Source organism: Pelobates fuscus, chromosome 10 (assembly GCF_036172605.1).
Source record: "Pelobates fuscus isolate aPelFus1 chromosome 10, aPelFus1.pri, whole genome shotgun sequence".
In the NCBI taxonomy this organism is placed as follows: Eukaryota; Metazoa; Chordata; class Amphibia; order Anura; family Pelobatidae; genus Pelobates; species Pelobates fuscus.
In genome coordinates this window covers 98,218,520-98,243,476 of record NC_086326.1, presented here as the reverse complement: position 1 = coordinate 98,243,476, position 24,957 = coordinate 98,218,520, and the positions used below count along the sequence as shown (strand labels likewise).

Here is a 24,957-nt window from a genome sequence, read left to right as displayed (position 1 = left end):
GTAGCTTAAAATAATATAACATGCGTACTAAACACAATATTGCATCGTAAGTGATGTCTTATGTTGACAGCCCATTTGATAGCAATATTTTGATAAACATAAAAAATATCAATAAGGCAAAGGCAAAAGGGGCATTGAATTAGGTCATCATAACCACCATTTAACTCCCTTCAGAGCAAGGGCCTCAGTATCCTCAATTGTACTGTAAGAAACATAGTTTATTTTCGGAGTGCCAACTTTCTAGAATAGGGCCCAATGTGAATCCTAATATGCATTAGTCAGTGCAAATTAACTTGTTCCTTTCATTTTAGATTCCATCCAGAACCAATGCACTGAAAACACAATATAATCCAATTATATGCCCAATCTAGCTGCTCCTTCTTTTACTTGCCTTTCTGATGAAGGCAAAGGTACATCACTTTGACTGACACATGGAACACATGATTGACACATTGATTGACACATGATTAACAATCTGTATATACAAAAGAGTCAATGTAGTTTTCTGAGTGAGCACTTTATTGGTCCTATATTTTTTACTTGGAAAAGCTAATGCCCAGTCCTGCCTTGTGGATGAAAAGATGTGATTAAAGACAGATGGTGGATAGCGTTTTAGCTACAGCTTGTTCTAAACTCTGCTTTGTCTTAACCGCTTGTCCAGTTGAATAAGCTGGGCGAGAAAGCCATTGTTCGGTCGGATGTACCTTTTTTCGACTACAAGTTTGATGGCATCCATAACAGACAATCTCCTGTGGATCATGAGGAACGCAATGACTAGAGTGGATGACCGGCTTATTCCCATAGCGCAATGAACTAATACTTTACCTGTGGAGGGAGGAGAACACATTGTTTTTAATAGAACTGAACCATGAATTTAATAAACAGTAATTTTTTAGTAGGTGGTAATCTTGAGTAATTGGAGACATACTCTTATTAAATTCCCCCAAAATTACATACATCGAAAAAAAACACTCAATCACCAAACTGATTTTACAGGTATTTTATAATATGGTGACATTGGATATAAGAATATGCCTATAAAACTAGAATTATGTGCTGGCTAATGTAAATTCTGTGCAATTTTTTAGAGTACTAAATGCTTGAGACATGTGGAACAATTAATGTTAAGGACAGATCGTGGAGTGAGCTCCATTTTTGTGGCTTTGTAAGTCTTCGACCCCCACCACCCTTGATAACAACATTGAAACAGAGAATACCCTGTGCATTTCATGGTGTTTGAAACATTAACACATATAAAGCATAAACTGTACAGTGTTTTGCAACTTACCCTGTGGGCTGTCTAATCCTTCCTTTATGAAGTTTGCTGTTGAATTAAAGAAGACACTAAGGTTAAAAGAAGGATCGTCAATACCCTTTATGCCATAATAGCATATTGGAATATCTGCATAGAATCCTGCTTTTACATTGACACCGCACTGTCCATGTGCTGCATTCAGGATATGGGTGATACCAAGGCTATGGAGATAATGCTTGTGTCTTGCAACAAACCTGAATCAGAAGAAAAAAATATATAATAGTATTCGAAAAGGATTGAAATAACAACAAAATGTAGCTATCGTCACGTGAGAAGGTGTATATCTGCTTTAAACCTAAATATACTTGTATTAGAAGAATTAACATAGGCCACCACAATCATTTAACACTGTAGGGTAAATTACAATATGCTGTTTGGAAATAAACAACATGTTAATGGGCAATGAATCATTAACAATGCTGAAGAAGTCTCACCTTTCCAATAGTTTTGAGAATACTTTTACCGTTATCATTTTGGAGAAAAAAAAAAGTCCCTTTATCTTATGTTAAACAGTCAAACTTAAAGGGACACTGTAGGCATCCAGACCACTTCAGCTAATTGAAGTGGTCTGGGTGCTGTGAACCTTTTGCACTTAGTGCTGCAATTTAAAACATTGCAGTTCCAGAGAAACTGCAATGTTTACATTGCAGCTCAAAGTCTGCCCTCAGTGGCTGTCTACCAGACAGCCTCTGGGGGTGCTTCTGGAATCGAAACGGACCTTTGGTCCGTTATCTGATGCTGGGCGTCCTCATGGGAAATGCTAATGTGAGCGCGACCATTGTCACGCATGCGCATCAGGTCTTCCCCGCCGGCTGATAAAGGGGGAGTAGCGTGGGCGGAGCCTGGCCCAGCGCAGAGGGACATTAGCGCTGGTTTCAGGTAAGTGACTGAAAGGGTTTTAACCCCTTCAGCACTGTGGGAGGGGGGCACCTTAAAAAATTATACAGGAAAAAGGGTCTGTTTTCCTGGCACTATAGGATTCCTTTAAGTGACTGCAATCTTTATGAAGAAACATTTTCAACACATTCAGAGAAGCATCAAAAGCCGTTATCAAAACAGACTTGATAAACCACACAACATAATTTTCTGTTAACTGTTAAACTGTTAAAGCAACACTCCAAGTAGCATACCCACTACAGCTTTCATACTGAAATCCTGCATGTACAATTACCATGAGCACTTCAAATTGCTACTGTCTGGCCTTGTACAGCAATTGCAGACTACTTGTTCTCGATACATTTTAAAATGTTAATAGACAGAACAAGGGACAGCTGCCAAAGATTCAAAGCACCACAAACGCAACAAGAAACTGTGCTTTTGGTGTTTAGAATGCCTCCATACCCTTATTGATGACTCTTCCTAATAGTACTCTGTGACAATAAGGTTAATGAGCATTCAATATTTTATTGTACAGTAAACGTCCTGGAAGCTTTGGGCAAAACGAGTAAGCTGCAGTCTTCAATACAATGCTCGTTTAACAAAAAGTGTCCATCTCTAGTATCTTAAATATTATCTAGTATCTTAAATAGCAGAATTAGAACAATGGTATCTCCTAAGCCATGGGTCCCCAATAGGTAGATTTCCAGTTGTTGTAGGACTACAAACCCCCATGATGCTTTGCATGTCTTAAGAATGACAAAGCATCGTGGAAGCTGTAGTTTTAAAACATCTGGCGATCTACCCTTTGGGCACCCCTGTCCTAAGCAGTAAAATTGTGTTTTTCAATCAGGACACAGTTATATAGTTATAGTAGCATGATTCAGGATTAGGCAGGCTTTGGCACTCCAGATGTTGTGGACTATATCTCCCAAAATGCTCTAAAGGTCATAATGTTGGCAAAGCATGGGGGGATGTAGTCCACAACATCTGAAGTGACGAAGGTTTACTGAACCTAGTTCATTATTAAAGGTTAACATTTATAGTATACCATGTAGCTCACAATATCTGATATTTTCCTCACACTGGGAAGTCCTACTATGGACTCACTACATTAATTTTTTTCAAGTACAGTAGCTCCAAGTGCTTACGAGTCTCCTAGATAGAGATTTGGCACAATCTCGTCCACATGGCTGAAAGTATTATTTCTTAAGTAGAGCACATTCTCCAGATCACGGATTGAGGGTGTACGGCATCTTTGTTCTGTCATAGCCCCGGCTGGCATTTCCAACCTTCTCCTGCTTTGTTCTTGGGGCACAGTCTCCTTGCAATCTAATTTATTTGGACACATCTTCAGCAAGTGACTTGAGGGCTGTGTACAAACGAAGAATGGTACATTTATATCTGCTAACTGTGGCATGCAATATTATAATCAACTTAAAATGAAAAAAAAGTATAGCTATTCTATAGTTAGCTAGCTAATTACTTGTGCAAATTAAGATATAAAATCATTCTGTTTGACATATAAGGAGTCAGAAATGTAAACTACTCATTTAATTCTGTCTTTCCATTTACTGAAATGTTACGTAGACAGAAAACCGACCAAAGGGGAAAAAACCCAAAACATGGAAATGACAATTTTAGAGGTAATACAATATATAATAAGTACTGCCTGGAAGAGTGAATAATAAGTACCAGAGGAGCACTATAAAGCCAATGCAGAACATCTATGAGATACTAAAAGCACTTGTTTAATTGTATTTATATCTAGTTCCAACTTAGGCTTCATTCCCAGATTTGTCGCTATCTTTTTACTAGGCCAGCAGCTACTTACTAAAATGCCTTTTGCTATTGTTAGCAAATATAGGCCTTTTACTGACTGCTAAAGTTACCAGTTAGCAATCATGATTTTCTGTCTTCCGCTGCCAAAAGCCAGTCTCAGCATTTAATGGTTTCCCATTATTTTCTATGATAACTGCTAACCTGACTGATTTCCAACTGATTTCCTACCCTGTCACTACACATTACAAGCTGCTACCAACAATGGAAACTTAATGCCGGCCTCTTGCATGGTGCAAAGAAATTAACAGCAGCTAACTCCCAAAGTGTCCTAAAGGAAAAATGCATGTTACCCAGGGACTTTGCCTTACATTATGGTGGAACAAACCCAAAGCTCAAATTCAAGATTTTGTTTTGGTTCAACGTGGACAATTGCCTCCATCGTTTAGGGACTAAATGACGTCATAGTTAAAAATAACATAATTATCTTTAATTTTGAAAATGGTGCAAAATAAAATAACTACAAAAAAAACCCACAAAAAAAAACTTTTCATCATCTCCTTAAGGATGCCCAACTGCTCTTGGAACTGTTGTATGAAATTGTGAAACAGGGTTTGAACATCTCCTTTACAGAGAATTTCAAGTCAATTAACCTAGGACACAGCTGCGGACAACATTTTGGACAGAAGGACTGCAAAAACTAAACCATTTCATCCTGTTTGACATAGTATTTCCAGACCTGTCCTGTATGTTTTTGGCCCATTCTATCTCCGATGGTTGGTGGTAATCATATGAGTAACTTAAAATCAAACATATTGCATTCCATTAGAAAAAGTATAAAATTTCAATCAGCTAAAATATTAATAAATTTATGAGCATTGAATAATGGTGAAACACATTCAATGAAAATAATAGTGAAAACCCGCATGATCAGAATATTACAGTGGTAGACTATATTGTTATAATAAAAAATAATAATATGGTAATATATGTAGAATAAATCAGGTGGAGTATCTTCCAAGCTTCAGTACCTGAGAATTGCAGGGAGAGGTGGTAATGAAGTGGCTGATTTCCCGTTTACTGGTTTGGCGAATGTGATCTAATGAAAGATGGTAGGACGCTGCTCACGGTCTATGAGGATGTGACGGCCTCCTGCAAATCCAGTGAATGATGTCAGAAATGCTGTTAGAGTAGATTAAGCATGTCTAAATGATCTACACCCAGAAAATGGGCTTTTTTTTTTTAATATCCCAAAGTCTTCAACATCATCTTCAGCCATCAGTAAAGCAATTTTAGCAATTTTGCCGCTTGTTGCTAATGCTGCCAGCAGGCAATAAGTTTGGATTTTTAAAACCCAGGCCTGGATTTAAATTATCCAAATTTTAGCTGTCTGGCAGTTTTCGGTTCGTCTGAATTCCAGACCATAATATCTGACTGTATTTTGCATTATGAATGGCCCCCATACAGCCCTGGAGGGTTTTGCCCCATTTGGTACGGGACCGTTTCTGACATGCGTGAATTACCCTGTGTATTTCATGGTTTCGTATTAATAATATTAGCCAGAAACTAAAATATAACATGTTAACAGCTCAGTTCCTGTAATTACCGAAACACGTGAAAATCTATGCATGATGTGTCGGGTATTTCCTGTTGTTTATACCTTGGGGGTGGAAGTCCTCCGTCACAGTTGAAGGTCTGCTCACTGACTGGCAGTTATTTGACTCATAGAGGCAGTTGTTCTGAGCCGATTATGGTTCAGCACTGACTGTATGCTTCACTATATCTGTGAATTGAAGTTTTTTTATTAGTGCATTATAAAAATAAAAAGTATATTTAAAAAAAATAATGTTTTTTTTTTTTTTTTTTTTTTTAATTCTTTATTTTTGCGTGCATGAAAATATAACAAGTGGGCTCGTCATGCCCCAACAGCTTGACAAGCATATAGACAAGCATTTAACCATTAGGTGGCATGTAGATTATTCTGCACAATTTTTATAATATTAGGGTAAATTATATCGTATAAAACAGGTTGAATATGGACAAGCGCAAGTTGTATGTACGTGAACATAGAGTGTCCTGGTTTGATATAATGCACGTTTTAAGATACCAATACCCATAAAAAACAAACAAGTAGTCACAGGCTAAGCCAACATGTCTATACAATATTCATAAGCTTTGCGTTTTAGCCGAGCAGGAAAGCCAGATATGGATGTATATAGGATGCATAAACCTAATATATAGCATGGTATAAAGATTGAATGAAAAACATTATTTGCCAGGTTATATAGCTATACATGCTTTTCTATGAGGTAGACAGATTAATCTTGAATCCTGCAGAATCTTGCTCATATTGTAAAGTGACATCGCTGTACCAATGAGACATATCTTTGTGGGTTAACTTTGCTAGGGTGTCCTGTTCTGCTTTAGCTACAGCTAGGCGCTTAGATTAATATTGGCTTAGAGTCCTGGGAGCAGTCGCTTGTGATATATGAACACCCCACTTCTCCGCAGCGTGCAGTCAAATATTCCTTCTCCCTGGAGGGATATTGGGCATGCTTTGCTCCCTTAATGAGATCCAAGCTGGTTCTTCAGGTCATGTCCATCCGGGTTCTGTCGTGTGGCTGTTGAAGGTTGGTGAGTCCCCCTGCATTGAAGAGTTAATTTTAGCCGCTTTCTGTGCCGCCTATGGTAATGTGCCTTCTCTCCCGTCTTTCTGGCCTCGGTATATGTTAAGGCCATGTGTTACTGCTTCTTGGATTGCCTTTTTCAAACGCACCGGGCTAGTGTAGGTTGTATGGGGGTTGCATCCCCTCGGGAGCCGGAGGTAGCCGTGCGTACCAGCAGAGTCACCGCGCCGCCATTTTAAATACGGCTCATGGCCTGGTTTACATTTCGGCGGTTCTTCAGGACCTCGGGAGCTTTGATGTAGCAGAGGCTGCAAAGCGTGCAGGGTGTGGGCCGGGATCACCCCCACCGACCCAGAGGGGGGGGAACGGGGCCCTATCCGCCCAGCTAAGATAGTCTGGCTAGACAGCATCGGGCAGGATAGCGGGCGGCGGCCGTCCGCCTCGCTCACCGCCTGAGTAGGCCTCATCCAGAAGGAGCGGTGCGTGTCTCTCCGAGGGACTAAAACGTTAGTCGCAAGCCTCTCCCCGGGTCCAGAGTCTCCCATTGTGCCGGCCCACCTTCATGGGTCGTCGGGTAGGACAAAGGGTTCCTTGTTGCAAGTGAAAGTAGCCGGAGCTCTTGTGCCGTGCGACAGGCCCGCATGGCGGTCAGGCCCCGCCCCCCAAAAAACTAATGCTTTTAAAGGTTTTTAAGTCTACTGCATGTGTACAGCACCTTTCAGTAGCAGACAAACCTGTGCTTCACAATGATGGCCACAGGGATCTGATCTTTTCTCATAAACCCTTGTCCTGCAGGTGATTTTATTAAGACACGGAGGCTCCTATTATGCTGCACTCTTTCTTTATTTCCCTCAGCAGCAAATAAATATAACATTAAAAATCATATAACAATACATATAAAACACAAGAGGTGAATCTTCCTAGTAACCTGAACAGCCAATCAGCATCCTTTTCTTGGCATAGTAGATCACTTCCTCTTTCTTTGCTGCCCTTTTAAAGCACAATTTTGGCTTTCCATACCGTTTGCTAGGGTGCATGCCCTTCCCTTCCCTTTCCCCTTTGCTTTTGCGGCATGACTTTTACACCCTTTTTTTTCCTTATTGCGTTCAGTCCGCGAACACTTTCTATGTTGCACATTCGTGGCTTCCTTAAGTCAACCACAAATTTGCCTTTCTCTGCTACTCCTAGTCATTCACGGGTTTTACACTCCAAATCGCTATTTTCCCATGAGCGCCATTCAGCACATTTAGCCATTTGCTTATTTCTCCATTACATTCTCAGATTTTGACACAAACGACCATTTGTTTGCATTCAGTCCGTGGATTTCGCCGACCATTTTTTTCTTACAGACTTACCACTTCATGCATAAAACCTTGTTGGGTTTAGCAGGTTTGGCAAACAGACGGATCTTTGCACTCTCTGCTTCTTTAGTATAGCAAATTACTTTTTCCTTCCATGTTTTTTCCCTATTTGGGTTAATCAACCCTACAACTAGGTTTTTCTTCTTATTAATTTGTTTTACCTTACTGATCTATAAAATGCAGCCTGGCAAGGATAACCTCTGGGTCTCATTCTACCCCTCAAGCTAGTCTAGAGGTTTCCCATGATAATCCTGCTGGGGAAGGGGATTTGTACTCTGATTTTCCTGCATCTGCAGACATGCTTTTTGATGTCTTAATGTCCAGATCTATGACACAGGCTCTGGTCTTTGCTATGGGCATTATGTCAACTTCATTGTCGCAAACTATTACCCAGGCCCTTATACAGGCCCAATGGTCAGCTCAACCGACCGTTCAGTCGACTGCATCTTTATTGGCACCTGCCCCACAATACTGTAAAGCTACGGCCAAATCTAAGCATACTTTCAAAAATGATATGATGGACAGTTTACGTACTGTCACAGATGGCGCGTCTTTACCATTGCGCAAAAGAACAACTAGCCGGGTAAAATCGGCTAGGTTTTGGAAACGGGCAAGTGCCCAACTAGATTCGTCTGGTCTTAGCGACATTGAGGAGGAATTTGATGAATCCATTATGGGCGTCTCAGACGACCAGTTCGTACCAGAATCCGGCGGTGCTAAAGGAAAGGCAACCATCACAGCACATTCCCGGCTATGATTTCTGGGGCCTAGGTAAGTGTGTTAGACTCTGGTTAGGAGTCCAAAATTTGGGATCCTCTGGGCTTACCACTGTTTGACCCGGATGAATTATGGCATCCACGTTCAGCGGAATAGTGTCCTTCTGAACACATGGCAAAATACATTGCCTCAAGAGTAAACCCTTGGACAAGGCTACACAGAACAAATTACAGGGTGAATACCCTCACCACCCTGTCCCTGATGATGTGTGTAAAACGCCAGTTGTCGATTCTAAGATCGTTCCGTTTTTAGGTGTAGTGTGCATAAAGGGTGCTGTGTGTGAGTAAAGGGTGCTGTGTGTGAGTGAAGGGTGCAGTGTGTGTGTGAAGAGTGTTGTGTGTGGGTGAGGGGTGCTGTGTGTGTGGTAACAGTGCTCTGTGTGAAGGGTGCTGTGTGTTTGTGTGTGTGGTGCTATGTGTGTGAAGCGTGCAGTTTGTGTGTAAGGGGTGCAGTGTGTGTGTGAGGGGTGCAGTGTGAGTGAGGAGTGCAGTGTGTATCATGGGGCGATGTGTGTGAGGGGGCAGTCCGTGTGTGTGTCTGTGAGGGGTGTAGATGTTAAAATCTATCTTAATGTCTCCCCCTCCTTTCTTCTGACCTTTTACCAGGGAGGGGGGACATAATGCTGCAATCCCTGGTGGTCCAGTGGTGGCATGTTCACTTTACCCTGCAGCTCCTCTTGCTGCAGGCAGACTCTCCTGTCCTCCCGCGAGCACAGCACTATATCGGAGTGTTGCCATGGTAACGTGCGGCATTGATCTGACCAGCCTGCTCGCTGGAGGAACACAAATCCTCCGAGGCCCTTCCCTCCCTCTACTGGAACTAAGTGCCAATGGGCCGGTGAGGGAGAATTTTGATCTCCTCACCAGCCCGAGAGGGCTTACAGCAAGGCTGGCTCTGCGTGGGCCGGCAGATGAAAGGATCTGCCCTGCCGGTCTTGGTCCACAGCCATCGAGCATACCAGGCGTTTTCTGCAGAACCCACCACTGCCCACCTGAAATCAAAAACTTCCCAATAGGGGGGGCGGAGCCAACCAGCAACCTGAACGGTCGCACACTACATGAGCTCCTGTGCTGCAGGGCCCAAAATCGACGATTAACAAAAAACTACCTGCTGGAAATTTCCACAAGTGCGATATTTGAACGGATGAAACAAACACGGACCTGCCGACATCAATCATGACACCCAGCTCAACCGGGTACCGCAGCAGCTACGTGAGGCCTAGCGGAGGCATGGGGGTAGGATGGCCACCTTCCCGCCAGACGCTTCCCGCACTGAACAAGCGATATGCACTCACCCCCCCCCCCTGAGGACCGATGGGGGTTATCACGGTCTCCGCCGGACGGGGTACCCCGTGCACCGCATCAAGCGACGGACACCATAGACCCCCAACATGGAGCGGAGCAAGGGGCCACCAAGATGGCGGATCACTCTGACACGAGAGTGTCGGACAAGCGATGGCAACAGCATGCTACAGCAGGAACTGCAGACCACACAAAAGACTCTATCGCATTAATCTTTGACCACTTCTGGGCCAAGTTGGAGGCATACTTACAGCCCGAGACACCGAACCGGACCCCACCCGCGCAGGTCAGAGCCGTCGGCAGTAGGGGGAAAGGGGATACTCTAAACCCCCGCGTCAAGGCCCCTCCCGGACCGGGAGCAACACTGGGTATATCCCAGAGGTGCCAGCCATACTGGCGGAGAGCGATGAAGCGACTACGCAAGCAACCGACTACACACCTCCGTACCACCCCAAAAAGGGCGACCCTGGGCCGCACAGGATCCCAGGCTCATGGCTCACGAGCACCAGCTCCCACACGGTTCCGGGGCAAGGGTGGACCCCCACACCTAGAACGGCAGGGCTCTACCCAGCGGAGACAAGCCCCAGGCACCAGACTGGAGTCCAAACGGTGCCCGACACTCACTGAGAACCAGGCCCGCAGCACAACACTCCGGAGGCATACCGGAGGGGGGCATACCGACCACGACATTTACACAGCCAACCATCCACATGGTCTGAGCATACAGGGGAGCCTCAGCCCAACGACGCCTCACCTGATCATACTGGACCCGAGGGACTTATCGGTATGTGATCTGCCAGAGCCGACCACGGGTGTAGGCTGACACCCACTGACTCTCGTTGCCGCACGGCGGCCTGGACTGCCGACATGATTCCACATCTAAGCAGCCCTTGCGGACTATGTCCCTCCAGCTCTTTATTTTTTATTTTATTCATATGCTGGTAACCATTTCTCATGTTTGTGTTTGTATTTGCGTTTAGTCATAGTTAAGTCTAACTGCCTACTTACGCCTAGTTACATTGACATACTGTGATATATTATATAAGCGATAAGAGATCTGTAATAGTCTGACCTAGCCAAACCACACCACGGCACCCGCAGCATGACCTAACTCAACCTGTGGTTAGGATAGCTTGTTGAATCATACTCACGTTTCACTTTTCATAGGCTACTCACGCTAGCATGTTATTTTTATTTTATTCATATGATGGTAACTATTTCTCATGTTTGTGTTTGTATTTGCGTTTAGTCATAATTAGGTCTAACTGCCTCCTTACGCCTAATTACACTGACATACTGTGATATATTATATAAGCGATAAGAGATCTGTAATAGTCTGACCTAGCCGAACCACACCACGGCACACGCAGCATGACCTAACTCAACCTGTGGTTAGGATAGCATGTTAAACCATATTCACGTTTCACTTTTCATAGGCTACTCACGCTAGCATGTTATGATCAAACAACAATGTTTAACAGCCTGTTATTTTCATGATTATACAACCATAATATAAAATGAGGCTATGTGATACTCGGGGATGATGTGAATTGCACTGTATTATACCCGTGATGTACAACACTTTATCGTCTCCCTTTTTTCTATTCTGTACCCTATATAACTTTATGCCTCAATAAGAGAAAAGAGATTGACAAAAAAAACAAAAAACTTCCCAATAGTGGGCGGTAGGGATCTGGTTGACTAACCATGGTCTAGCTGGTTGATTAATGTATAATATCCTTTCTCCATTCTAAACTGGTAATTAATTGGATTTATTATTTCAAACCACTATGATTGTCCTTGTTGTTTCCGATATCTTGGTATGCAACTTTTAGAAGCAAGCAATAAATAAATTAAAAGATTAAGAAGTGGTTTGTCCCACTCTGGTAAATCAACATGGAGGAGGCGGAGCTGGGGGGTCGAATCCAACGATCGGGCTTATACTGTTTCCCAAAGTGTTTTGAAATTTTGATTTAAGGTTTTCTAATTCTAATTCCCACAAAATGTGATAGTGGGTGTCCTTACCATTGCCACATCTCCAAAATTGGTCAGAGTGTATAATATACCTGTATAATATTTTAAAATGTAATTCTGACAGGTTTATGCAATGGACGTTTTTTTACTAACTTTATGCTTTGTTTCCATTCTTGATTTCTAAAGATCTTGTTTATGTCAGATTCCCCTTTAAAGGATCAGTATAGGGTCAGGAACACAAACATGTATTCCTGACCCTATAGTGCTAAACCCACTATATAGGTGGTTTGCCCCCACTTAACCCCCCTATAAAAGTTTAAAACTCGGGGCGGGGCCTGGACATCATGGCGGCTGGACGTGCCTTGTGTGATCTCCGAGCTCAATCATCTTCCTAAGCCTGAAAAACCGCACACCAGCCAGCCAGGACCACCACAAAAGCCTGTAACCAGGACATACCTACCTCAGGAGCCAGCCGAGGTGCCCCGGGTCTGCCGCCCGCGGGTACGTGGAGCATCTGTCGAGGGTCCAGGGAGTGAGGCCTAGTAGTATCGCCGGACGGGTGAGGCGGCCGATCCCCTGCTCTGTGCGACCTAGTGCCCTCCCAAGCCTGTAATACTGCCCTGTTCCCCCCCCCTCCGGACTGGTGGGGGTTATCCCGGTCCACCCTAGCTTGAACGGGTTAACAAGCAAATTAACTCGACATATATCCATCGCTGCATATCACTCGCTCCCAAGCTGCTGCCACGCTCCAAAATGGCGGATAAACGCCAAACTACCACAGAGGACCATGGCCCGCCCGGGCAAAATCCACACAACGCCATCCCAAACATTTCACAGCGGCTGGATGACATCTTCCAAGCCTTCTGGCGCAAAATACAAGACCGCACCACAGCTCACCTACCACACCCGCAAAAGACGGGGCAGAGCGGAATCCCTCGGGAGAAACAGCCATCACAAGCGTCCACCTTGCCTGGGCCAAGAGCACTCCGAGGCATAGCCTCCACTCACCGACCAAGCAGGCTGAAAAGACCCTACAAAAGGCGAACACCTGTCGTACGCCACAGCAACCCCAAACAGGGGACAAATTTGACACCACAGGGCCTCCAGGTTAGTGGGACATGGGGGCCGGCTTCCTATACCAACCAGGGCTGGAGGGAATTCCGAATCTGCCGGTCGAGTACAGACGGCGGACAATCCCACAGTCCAATACCACCCCTGCAGCCCGATCAGGACTCCCACACAACCTTACAGTTATTTCCCACGATGGGCATAGGCTGAATGGGAACGCACACCCCAGGAGAGTGCAGAGGTCCAAGCTCAGAACGCAAAACGGCCTCCTTACCCGTGACTTGCTACAACCAGAGAACACTTAAGATAACCTATATGCCTGATCGCTTTGCTTGTTTTCTCTAATTTGCGCTTGACAGCTGTATAACAATGCCATAATGATCATATAATGTTGTGTTACACACGTGGAATGCTTTCCCTGATGGCCGGTAACCTACTCTCATACTCATATACCTGTCTGCCTGGCAACCTCTTGGTATTTTCCACCCGTGTTTTCTACAGTAAAGCATGCCATATATCTAAGATTTACATTATATAAGCACACATATAAGAGGGTCTCACAATTACCGCTGCAACCACACGCCTGTACACATAGGACATGCATGTGTCACTCATGCCCTAACCATTTCAGGGAAAAGCTGTGTAGCTCCCTCTTGTACCATAACCTTAACAAAAATGTGCAGACGCAGCGACTTAGAGCACAGTACTAACTCTCAAGATCAATCTCTTATACAATATGTTTTAATGTGAATTTTGCTTAGATGTCGCGACAATGCAGATGGATATGTTCACCTATTATAAGCCTGTTTTATAAACCTGTTTTACAAGCCTGCTTTATACACCTGTTCTATAAGATTGTACTATAAGCCTGTTTTCTAAGCTATCAGAATTACGTTGAAAATTTAAAGTCATAATCCTAAATAGCATGATTTAAGCCTGTTCATAATTATAAAAATAGTGCATTGTACTACCATACCCTAATGCTTTCCATGTTGCACACTCTGTTTTGAATATGCATGCGGATTGCCTTTGGGGTACCACGTGCCTGAATGTTACCACCATATGCCCTGCAAAAATAAAGAATTCAAAAAAAAAAAAAAAAAAAAGTTTAAAACTCACCTTATTTCCTGCGCCGTGCGGGTTCGACAACGCTGGTTCCGCCCCCTTTGTGACATCATCAAAATGGCAATTTTTTTCCCAATCCAATGCTTTCCCATAGGCACGGGGGCGGGGTCAAATGCCGTTTTGGCCAGTCAGGACCTCCTCAAAGAGAAGCATTGAATCAATGCATCTCTATGAGGAAAATTCAGCGTCTCCACGCAGAGCGTGCTTACTGTGCAGCCTTGAGCCAGGAAGCCCCTCTAGTGGCTATCTAAGGAGTTCTCTGAAAAGGCAGTGTTTACATGAAAATGCCTGAAAGCAATGATTATACTCACCAGAACAACAACATTAAGCTGTAGTTGTTCTGGTGACTATAGTGTCCCTTTAATCGAAGGAGATTCTTTAATAAAAGTTTCAGAATATTGCATTTGTTTTATAGAACGAGATACCCTCTTCAAAGGCTTATAGGCATCCAAGAATTGGGTGATTTCATTTTGTTCAATTAACTGTTTAGTAGGCATGTAATTCTTTATTGTAAGGTATGTAAATAATTATTTTAAGGGTCAAAAAAATGATGTTTGTAGCTGTTGAAATTATATTATTTTTCCATTGGATACAATGTCGGATAGTCGGTTGATCCCAAAGTCCCTACACGTCCTCAAGTCAATATCTGCTATAATTTTTTTTTCCAATTTGTCACTTTTTTTTGGTTTTGTCAACAAGTTCACATTAACAGTCTCATATACAGTTACAAATGCCACAACTGTATTCACAGGTATTCAAGTTGCCACTAAATACTGTAGAACATGTGTAGGACATGTGGCTCAAGATTCACTACTCAAATTTCGAGACAGAAGACTCAAGCATATTTTGAGCAGTTACAATATCTATGTGGCCCGCTTACATATTTTATCATTGCTTTTTACCCTTAATACTTTGAGTGAGGGAGTGTCTGCATGTGTTGTTACTTGATGGGGTCATCTTATGCATTTGGTGCTCAGTTCTAAGGGTACACTTCCATGCATACAGGGCTTACACCGTAGGCTAGTGTCTGTTGTAGTCCGACAATCGCCAGATGGCAATAATCTTTAGGCCCACTAGAGTGTGTTGCAATATGACAGCAGGACTCTATGCCTACCCATTGTGGTTGGTTCTCTGTTGCGTGGGACGCTAGCACCGTGGCTAGTAAAGCGTCCCGGGAATATAGGCGCACATTAGGCATGCCTAATCCGCCCGCTTCTAGAGGTTTATATAGAATCGTCGATGCCACTCGGATCCTACGGTGACCCCAAATAAAGTGTGTGAACCAATATCTGCTATATTGACCTCCAAAAGATTAAGTGAAGAAGATAATGCTATACCATTGAATTGCTTCAATTTTTTCCTTATATTTATAGCTGTAAACAACATGTTTTTTACAATCAGATTTGAAGTAATCTGATCAAAACGTTGCTTAGTGTCCAACCAAAAATAATCAAAGAAACTCTGTTTTAGAGTCCTGAGCCTCCATTTCCTTCCATACATTATTAAAGTTATTTGAACCATACCATGCTAAGAAATGTGCCGCCATTCAGGCGTAATGTGAAGCATGGACATCAGAAAAAAAACGAAAACTCCATTTTGACCACCATCGGCTGGCCTTAAGTGCATGGACCACCCAATAGCCCCTCCCCCCACCCCCCCAGTGCTGCTCCACCAGCTGTATTGCTTCTTACCATAATTTTAAATAAAAAACAAAATTCCAGCACCTTTATCTAGGGAAAACGACTATAGTGCAGAATTGATTGACCTCTTCGGCATTAGCATTTAAAAATATACATCATGGCAAATATGACCTATCAAAATGTGATTTCTATTCTTTTGTAGACCATAAACAGACACTTGTGGTTTTGATTGAGATGTTTATTACCTTGACTATCGTTAAAGATACCTAGGGGCTACAGTAGGCGTTTTGACAGGCACTCTGGTGAGCAAGTTCCTTCTCTACATGAGGCATTTTGACAGGTCCTCTGGCGGGCAAGCTCCTTTTCTAGATCAAGGAGCTGATTCAAGAAGCCACTGTTAGGACTAATACTACGATGACGGATAATTGAACTGACGGCATCTTTGAGCTTCATGTTCTGGTGCAACATCAAGTAAGCAAGTACAAACACTGCTGCTCGGCTGACACCTTTTGGGCAGAAAACCAGAATTTTACCTGCGAAAAACAAAAGAAAATGTCTTCACATAGAATTGCCAGTGATAGTTACATTAAAGCTATAGCTAACAAGTTGGTTTTTGTTTTGTTTTAGATTTAACGGTTTTGCTTGTTTTTTTGCAAAACGTTTATTGCATCCCAACCTTGTAAGTTCCTGAGAGACGAGACCCCCTCATTTAAAAGTCACCTGTCAACTCAAAACTGTTTTGTAGTATGGTAATCCATTTATCAAGTTTTGAAAGGAAATAGATTTTTTTTAATGAGGTATTTGCAATTAAAATAAAAATCCCTACCTTTAATATATGGCAAAATCCTTCAGCCATATGCATACAGCTTTGGTCAGACACTGTTTGAAAACTGACCATTACAGGATTATTCACTAGTGAGGATTGCTGGGAACTGAATTGAATTCAAAGGGAATTTCAAAAGTTTTGCAAATAATGCCAAATTGGATAAAATCCCTAAATCAATTCTGTTTTCAGTTTGGTTATTTTGCCCTAGAATTTAAAACTCACTTTGAATTCCTGACAATTAATTGAGTGAATAAAATTGAGTTAGTCTCTATGGTTTTCCCTGCTTCACTCCCAACATACAAGCAGGGAAGACCATAGAGACTAACTGTTGGTTTTTTTGAATGTCTGATTCAAGGTGCATGTATATGGCTGAAGGATCCTGTCATACACTAAAGGTAGGGATGAGTCTTTCTCATTTGTTTACATATACTTCATATATTTTCTTTTCCACTTTATTTTATTTTATTTTATTTTTTTTTTAGCAGTTTGTCTGCTGGCTGCTTGTAAGGAAATTAATAATAATTTTAGCAGTAGATGGGTTTGGTGCAATGTATCACTAAGGAACATTCACATGCAGTTTTTATACCTACTGTGCACACCAGTAAGTTATTTAATTGTTAATGTTATTTCTTTTGTTTTCCTGAGAGGATCCTGTTTATCCCGTTCTACCAGAAATGATTACCTACCACTAGAGGACAATCCTTCATTGATGAACAGGGCACCAGCTTCTAGGTAGGGCCTGATGTTAAAGCGTGGGTCATCAAGAACCATAAACCCCTTGTATTTGATGGATAGATTATCGTAAGTTGTCCTGTCCACTTGGTTATTCGCATCACCTTCAGCGGCATTCAAAATATAAGTAATGTTTAGGTCTTGTAGGAGGGCTGTGTTTTTGGCTGCTTCTCTGTATATTGAGAGAATTACACTTTTTTTAAATTTGACAATTTTTATTATTTTCACAATATTACAGCAATACTAGGTAGGGGGTACAAAAGGAAAGAGGGGGGAGGGGAGGAAGGGGGACAAGCAGATACATGTATAAACAATGCATTTACCCAAGAAATGTAGTTGCAGTGCAAACAAGTTTCACCATTAAGTCAGTTTACATATGCCCATGTCTATGGCAATACAGCCACTCCACACTTATGCTCCTCAGTAACACACCTGAGTGGTGGGTTAGAGAATAGACAAGAAAATATATAGTCTCTGAAATGCTCAAACTTGCCCTAAATATCTTAATAAACATGTTCTTCCAGCACTCTTTTTGAAGGAGATGTAAAGTAAGCATATATCTGCTGAATTAGTTTTACAACTCAAATGCCCCCCCCTCCCCCGGTTAAATGTCTGTATGATAAAATGAGAATGTATCGCCTAGCCAATGTAAGCCAGAATATTCATATTGAATAGCATATATACTTTAATACTTATTAAATAAACAAGGAATCTGTATAAATTGAATTCTACTAACCTACATCCTGAACCTTAGTAGAGAGAATTTAATACTAAAGACTGCTACAATCTCAAAATGTATACTTGCTGCCACTATAAGTGCACAAGACTTGTCATATTGTTTGTCACATTGCATCTTTCTATTGTAGGTCAGTGTCCAGTGTGTTATGTAATTTTACTTACTTGTCTCCCAAAAAGATGTTGGACCACACTTGGTCAATGTGGTTAACGGGTGTCGAGGATGTGATATTTTGCTCTTCGGATCCTTGGACATCACATGTTATACTGCATTCAGTGTCCTTGGGCTCTGATGCAGTGAGCTTAGGTGAAGACATCCTGATGTGTTGTACCTAAATTATAAAAAAATATTTGTAGTATTCAAAAGTAGCCACCAGAGGGCTTCACTTGAAATATTTAACATCATTGTAACTTTGCCACTAAGCTCTAAAATTCCCTTATCCAGTGCTAAAAATCAATAAAAATAGCCAGACAGGGAAAAATGTAAACAGAATAATGTTAGGCAACCTAGATACAGGAGCAACAATCATTGAGATTTCCTCTAACTAACTGTATAATATTAAAGGGATTCTAGGAATACAAAGTTGCAATCAATATTATTATTTATTTATTTAAAATGTTTTACCAGGAAGGCTACATTGAGATTTCTCTCATTTTCATGTATGTCCTGGGTCCACAAACATTGCATTGATACATTAGGGTACAATAAAATACAAAAACAATATTAATACACAATATATACAAAATTTAACATAGAACCGGTAGGAAATATTTAATTAACCATGACAGGTGCATTGTGTCTTGAAGTATGTAGAGAGGGATTTCTTAAAGGACTTTAGGCTTGGGGAAGATTTGAAAGTGTGCGGGAGGTCGTTCCATAATTGCGGCGCTCTGTAGGAGAAGGAGGATCAGGCTGCTTTCTTTTTGTATTGAGGTAGACTAAATTAAGTTCTGGTACTGGATCGGAGGTTATAGGAGGTGGTAACAGCCGGGGAGAGCATTCTGCTCAGGTAGGGTGGGAGCTTCCCAGAAAAGCCCTTAAACACAAGGCTGGAAAGATGAAGGGTATGTCTGGATTTCAGCGACAACCAGTTTAGTTCTTTTAGCATGTCACAATGGTGGGTCCTGTAATTACATTGTAGCACAAAGCGGCTGAATGAGTTACACAATGTATTACATTTATTAAGGTGGGTTTGAGGTGCAGGTGCATATACTACATCCCCATAATCAATGATTGGCATCAGCATTTGCTGTGCAATCTTTTCTTTTACTGTAGGGCTTAGGCAGGGCACCTAGTTTTGGATAAAGTTTAGATGCAAGTTTTTCTATGTGGAGGCCAAAAGATAGATTGTAGGCATGTGCATGGGGACAATTTTCAGTTCGGTTCGGCATTCCGAAATTCAGAATTTTCGCAATTCGGGACTTCGGCAATTCAGCACTTCAACACTTCGGAACTTCGGCAACTTCGGCTCTTCAGCACTTCGGCAGTTCGACACTTCGGGTATTCGGCAACTCAGGAACTTCAGCATTTCGGCACTTCGGAACTTCAGCACTTCGGAACTTCGGCAACTTCGACATTTCGGAACTTCGGAAATTTGGAATTTCGGAATTTCGGGACTTTGGCACTTCTATTGCAGCCGCTTAGTAGATAACTCCCTAATTCCCACGGTATTAGGGAGTTTTCTACCAAAAGGCTGAAAGACCTAAATTAGTAAAAATGACTTAGTATTAGTAAATTTTGCCCCTACTCGGTATACCGCGAGTAGGGGCATGTCTAGTAAACAGTGAGCAGAAAACATTGAATGGTAAGTTATTTAGTTAAATTTTTTTACAGGTTCTTAGTTAAAGGTCCCCCCTTATTATTTTTAGGGTGAGGGGGTAGGTAGGGGGATAATTTGTTTTTGGGGGGAGGGCGTGACTAGGGGTTTTGGGGATCCCTAGTCAGCTGGGGGAGGGCAGGACATTATTTTTAGGGCCCCCACCCGCCGCTCAGGGGTGGGGGCCGGGGGGGAGGACAATAGGTCCCCCTTTGGTATTTAGGGCCCCCACCTGCCGCTCAGGGGTGGGGGCCAGGGGGAGGACATTAGGTCCCCCCCTAATTAGTATTTAGGGCCTCCACCCACCGCTCAGGGGTGGGGGCCAGGGGGAGGACATTAGGTCCCCCCATTATTAGTATTTAGGGCCCCACCAACCGCTCAGGAGTGGGGGCCAGGGGGGAAGACATTAGGTTCCCCCCCTTATTTTTCTGTAGGGCCCCCACCCACCTCTCAGGGGTGGGGGCCAGGGTGGAGGACATTAGGTGCCCCCCTTATTAGTATTTAGGGCCCCCACCCACCGCTCAGGGGTGGGGGCCAGGGGGGAGGACATTAGGTCCCCACCCCTTATTAGTATTTAGGGCCCCCACCCACCGCTCAGGGGTGGGGGCCAGTTGGGAGGACATTAGGTCCCTCCCCTTATTATAATTTAGGGCCCCCACCCGCCGCTAAAGGGTGGGGGCGGGGGGCAATTGGTCCCCCCTTTAGTTTAAAAGCACGGGTGGGGGTTCGGGAAAGGGGACCTTTTTTTTTTTTAACAGTGAGCAGCCACAGGCTGCTCACTGTTTAAAAGACATGCCCCTACTCGCGGTATAGCGAGTAGGGGCATAATTTACTAATACTAAGTAATCTTTACTTAGTATTAGTAAATTTGTCTGAAAGACCAATTTAGGTCTTTCAGCCTTTTAGTAGATAGCTTTCAGCCTTTTAGATAGTTATCTACTTATTCATTCCTTAGTACTTAGGCAATACTGTGCTTCGGAACTTCGGCACTTTGACACTTCGGAACTTCGGCAACTTTGGAATTTCGGCAACTTCGGAACTTCGACACTTCGGAAATTCGGTAATTTCGGAACTTCGGGACCTCTGCAATTCGGCACTTCGTCAATTCGGACATTCGGAAGTACCCGAATGTCCGAATTGCCCGAAATTCGTCCAAATTCATATTCGGACCGAAACGAATTGCACATGTCTAATAGATTGTGGTCTAACAAAATACCCAAGTATTTGAAAGAGTAGACTGCGGTCAGTGTGCTATTTGATTTCGTTTTGATGGATAGGTGGGAATTGTGTAATTTGCGTAATTTAGGTACTGTTCCTAAGATCATTGTGACAGTTTTGTCAGTGTTTAGGAAGAGTTTGTTTTTTGTGATCCAGTTTTCTACCTCTGTGAACTGGTCTTGGAGCACAGCCTGAAGCTGCAGTAGATTGGATTTGCTTGCATGGATTACTGTGTCGTCTGTGTACATGTGCAGTAGAATCTTGTGGTCTTCTGTGTCAAAGGCCTTTGCAAAGCAAGGAAAACTCCAGTTAAGTCTCCTTGCCAGTTTGGATGTCATTGCAAACTTTTAAGAGGGCAGTTGTAGTGGAGTGATTTGAGTGAAAACCTGATTGATCAGGGGTCAGATAGTTAGATTGATGGTAATACTTACATTGACAATACTTGGAGCAATAATATTGGGCGATAGTAAGAAACCAAAGTTGTGTCACCAATTTTATGGATAGGCACTACTCTTGCAGTCTTCCAAAGTTTGGGTATGTACACCAAGGATTCGTTAATTAGGGTTGTGACAGGTTTAGCAATTGCCGGCGCACTAAGCTTCAGCAGCATCGCTGGGATTTGATCAGGTCCGGACTGTTTTTTTCATTTTTAGTTTATTAAGGTGTTTCTAATGAAACTAATAGGTACATGTCTAAAATTGAACTTCTCTATATTGGGTCTTTGCAAATTTAGTGGGGTCTGATCCACATTTGTAGTTTCAGGATGTGTGCCATTTATTAGCTTTGCAATCAGGGTGGTGGAGCATCCGACAAAATAATTGTTAAAGGCATTTACTACATCTAAGGGAAGTTGCAGGGTTTGGTAATCCACTTTGACAGCGGAGAGTTGGGAGTGGATTGGGGGAGTTTGTAATTTATTTATTTATGACTTTCCAAAAGTTTCTAGGGTTTGAGATGTTATTGTTCAGATTTTCACTGAAATATTGGGCCTTGGCCAATTTTGTTTGTTTTGAGCATATTTCACCATTGTCTATTTGCACAGTGATCATTCATGGAGCCAGTAAGCTTGAACTTTGACCACAATGAGTCCCGAAACTGGTACATTTGAATGAGGTCAGCTGTAATCCAATTCACACTTGCCCCTTTTACTCTCACTTTACTCAGCGAAGCATGCAAATTCCAAACTTGTAGGAGTTCAGACTGAAAAAATAACAGAACATAATCTGTCCTGAATAGTTGGGATTCTAAATAAACTAAACACTTAAAATCTAATGTTTAATAGATATAGTTAAAAAAAGGTTCAGTATAGGTAAAATAAATACTGGGGATAAGGATATATACAAGCAAGAGAAAGTGTAAAGTGGTGAATACCTTACACAAAGCTAGTAAGACTAATAGATACTTAGTAATGAGGTCAGTGACTGAAAGAAGTAACTGTCTGGAAGTATCTAATAGTATTGTAACAATAGTAGGGAAGGTAAGAATCTCTTGTGTTACAAAAATTAGAACATAGAGGGAGAAGAGGGGAAGATCACCTAAATGTCTAGTTCAATAAAATTGAACTTGTAGTGAATTCCTGTCTCAAACCGTTTATTGCAAATCAATTAAGAAAAGTTGTGCATATGGTTATTGTATACAAACTGTGATATAAACATAGGGTGTCCAAGCTTAGAGTTTTGAGGGTTAACAAGAGAAAATCGCTTGTGTTGATCAGTAAGAGTAATGCAGTGAAGCCCCTGTGACGGTAGTCATCTGTATCACCGTCCAATATTCCCTTTTTCCCAATAGTAGCACATTCCCAATAATCCACAGGAATAAATATCGCTGGTATCGACAAATAATCCACACATGAGCCAAAGCTTAATGCTGGAACAAGACTGATTTACTGGAAACAACAGGCATTCAATTTATACAGTAACAGACTCCTCCTCTGGGCCAGGCTAGATATTTGAGTTTCAGCAACATACTAAACTCAATTATCTGCTGGCCAGAAACATTACAGTTTTCAACATTTTTAGAAAAGTACTTTCTACAGCACATACAAATATAACATTTACATCCCTGGGTCGCTGAGGATACTGGGAGTCACATATCCAAATCTCACGAAATTCTGTTTAGTAGTTTCCGTGTCGCATCGTGTGGAAGTTTGACCGGCTCGCCATGTGGTGGTATCCGCTTTACAGTTCCATGAAATCAGCAGCAAGAGCCGGTCTCCGTTCGCGCCTAATTACACGAAAACTACCATGCGAACATTGCAGTTTGTAATATGGAAATGTTCCCCTTGTTCGGTAGATTCTATCTCCGAAATGTCGGTTTGATTCGTGGAGAGGAAAGTAGTCAGCCGTGACTTCCATGATGACCGGGCGTTCGCGTGGTTGCCATGCCGAAAACAGTTCTAGGCAATTAATGCGTAAGTCCCGCTGACTGCATTCGTGAGAATTAAGATGGCCGCCATCCTTTGTTCTTGCACGTGTTCGTATGCCGAATGGCGGCCACCTAGGAGCACCTCTGTTCGGTAGATGAATACATTGTTCAAATACATAGAAAAAACGAACCGATTACAAGCATTTAAACAGCAGGGAGAGGATATAACCGAAGGCACACAGGTAAGTACATGCAAATCCTTTACAGCCCCGATCTGTATTAATGTCCCCTTAATACTAGAAGTCTAGCATGGATAAATGCCAATTTCTAACCGGTTTACAATAACCCTACAACTGTGCCTTCAGGGGCACATAATAAACTAAGCTATAGATAAACAGAGTGCTGATAATTCAAATACACTAACTGAACTTAACTCTAGCATCACCTCTGAAATCATGACTTCCTAACTCCACAGAGAAAAATATTGTCAGCAAATCTAAGGTAGGTATATAGAAATGGTAGGAGTCAAAGAGGGGTAAATTTAAGCTAAAGGTACACAGTTCATTGTAGAGGTTGTGAAGCTATAAGTCTATGGGTGCTGCATACCACCAAATGCTCCTATTTAGGACGGACAATCCCTATATTGGGCCCATATCACTCTTTTCGAGTATCTCCATATTGTTGGTCTGTCTGAGTTTATAACAGAGTTTCACAGCAATAATACTCACAGTAATGTGCTTTTAAACTATAATTTATGTTAGCATTCAGTATGTATACATAATATACATTATTTTTGTTTTATTTTAGTAGCATACATTGTTATTAGTAAAACACCTACAATTTCTCAGAACAGCCCTAACCATGCCCGTACCTCCACTCACTCCCCTAACATTAAAGTGCCCATCTTTGTCCATTTTTAACTGGCCTCTTGTTGTCACCCAAAGATCACTTCCACTAGAGGTGGGCCAGTTCCCTTTATTGATCCTGTCCATCACTAAACAGTTTACTGAAGGCACAGCTACAGAATATTGTGCTATTTCCATTAATTAATTAAATTATTGATGGATAAAGTCTACTCACTGGCAGTGTTAAAAATCCACTCCTTCAACAGGGCTGCATAGGACAAATGACACCCTCACCTAAGTAAGGACATGATGATGTTTGTGTTTTTATTATGATGTCATTCATTGCAGGAGAGGTAAACATGATGTCTGTATGTCTTGGGTTGGTGGAGCGCTTAGTATGCTTAGATAATGATATATAGCCATAATTTCCTGTTTAGTTGCCAGGGGAACTTTTTACCACAGAGAGTTCTTGAGTCCTGAGAATGACCTCATAAAATGATATAATATTTTGTATTAAATTCCATGTGCAAAAAAAACTTACTACCACTGGTTCAATGCTACTGCTGCTTTGATGAGA

General features: G+C 42.2%; 2 protein-coding genes across 5 annotated transcripts; both read right to left on the bottom strand.

Annotated features, from left to right (window-relative positions):
• Window positions 1–519: 519 nt before the first annotated feature.
• LOC134574910 (dual specificity protein phosphatase 13B-like) lies at window positions 520–5,668 on the bottom strand. Of its 4 annotated transcripts, none has more exons than XM_063433969.1 (5): window positions 5,631–5,668; window positions 5,002–5,122; window positions 3,343–3,563; window positions 1,289–1,509; window positions 520–825 (listed from the first exon to the last, which is right to left on the bottom strand). In XM_063433969.1, exons 3-5 carry the CDS (start codon window positions 3,540–3,542, stop codon window positions 629–631), a joined length of 618 nt encoding a protein of 205 aa, XP_063290039.1. In that variant the 5' UTR covers window positions 3,543–3,563; window positions 5,002–5,122; window positions 5,631–5,668; the 3' UTR covers window positions 520–628. The 4 variants fall into 4 exon arrangements, with proteins under 4 accessions (XP_063290039.1, XP_063290038.1, XP_063290040.1 ...); XM_063433968.1 differs by having other exon boundaries at window positions 5,577–5,650; XM_063433970.1 differs by lacking the exon at window positions 5,002–5,122 and having other exon boundaries at window positions 5,631–5,664.
• Window positions 5,669–16,116: 10,448 nt separating this feature from the next.
• LOC134575084 (dual specificity protein phosphatase 13B-like) lies at window positions 16,117–24,686 on the bottom strand. The gene is made up of 4 exons (XM_063434235.1): window positions 24,616–24,686; window positions 18,302–18,468; window positions 17,356–17,573; window positions 16,117–16,376 (listed from the first exon to the last, which is right to left on the bottom strand). The coding sequence occupies exons 2-4, from the start codon at window positions 18,451–18,453 to the stop codon at window positions 16,117–16,119; spliced, it is 630 nt and encodes a 209-aa protein (XP_063290305.1). The 5' UTR covers window positions 18,454–18,468; window positions 24,616–24,686.
• Between the last annotated feature and the right edge of the window lie 271 nt (window positions 24,687–24,957).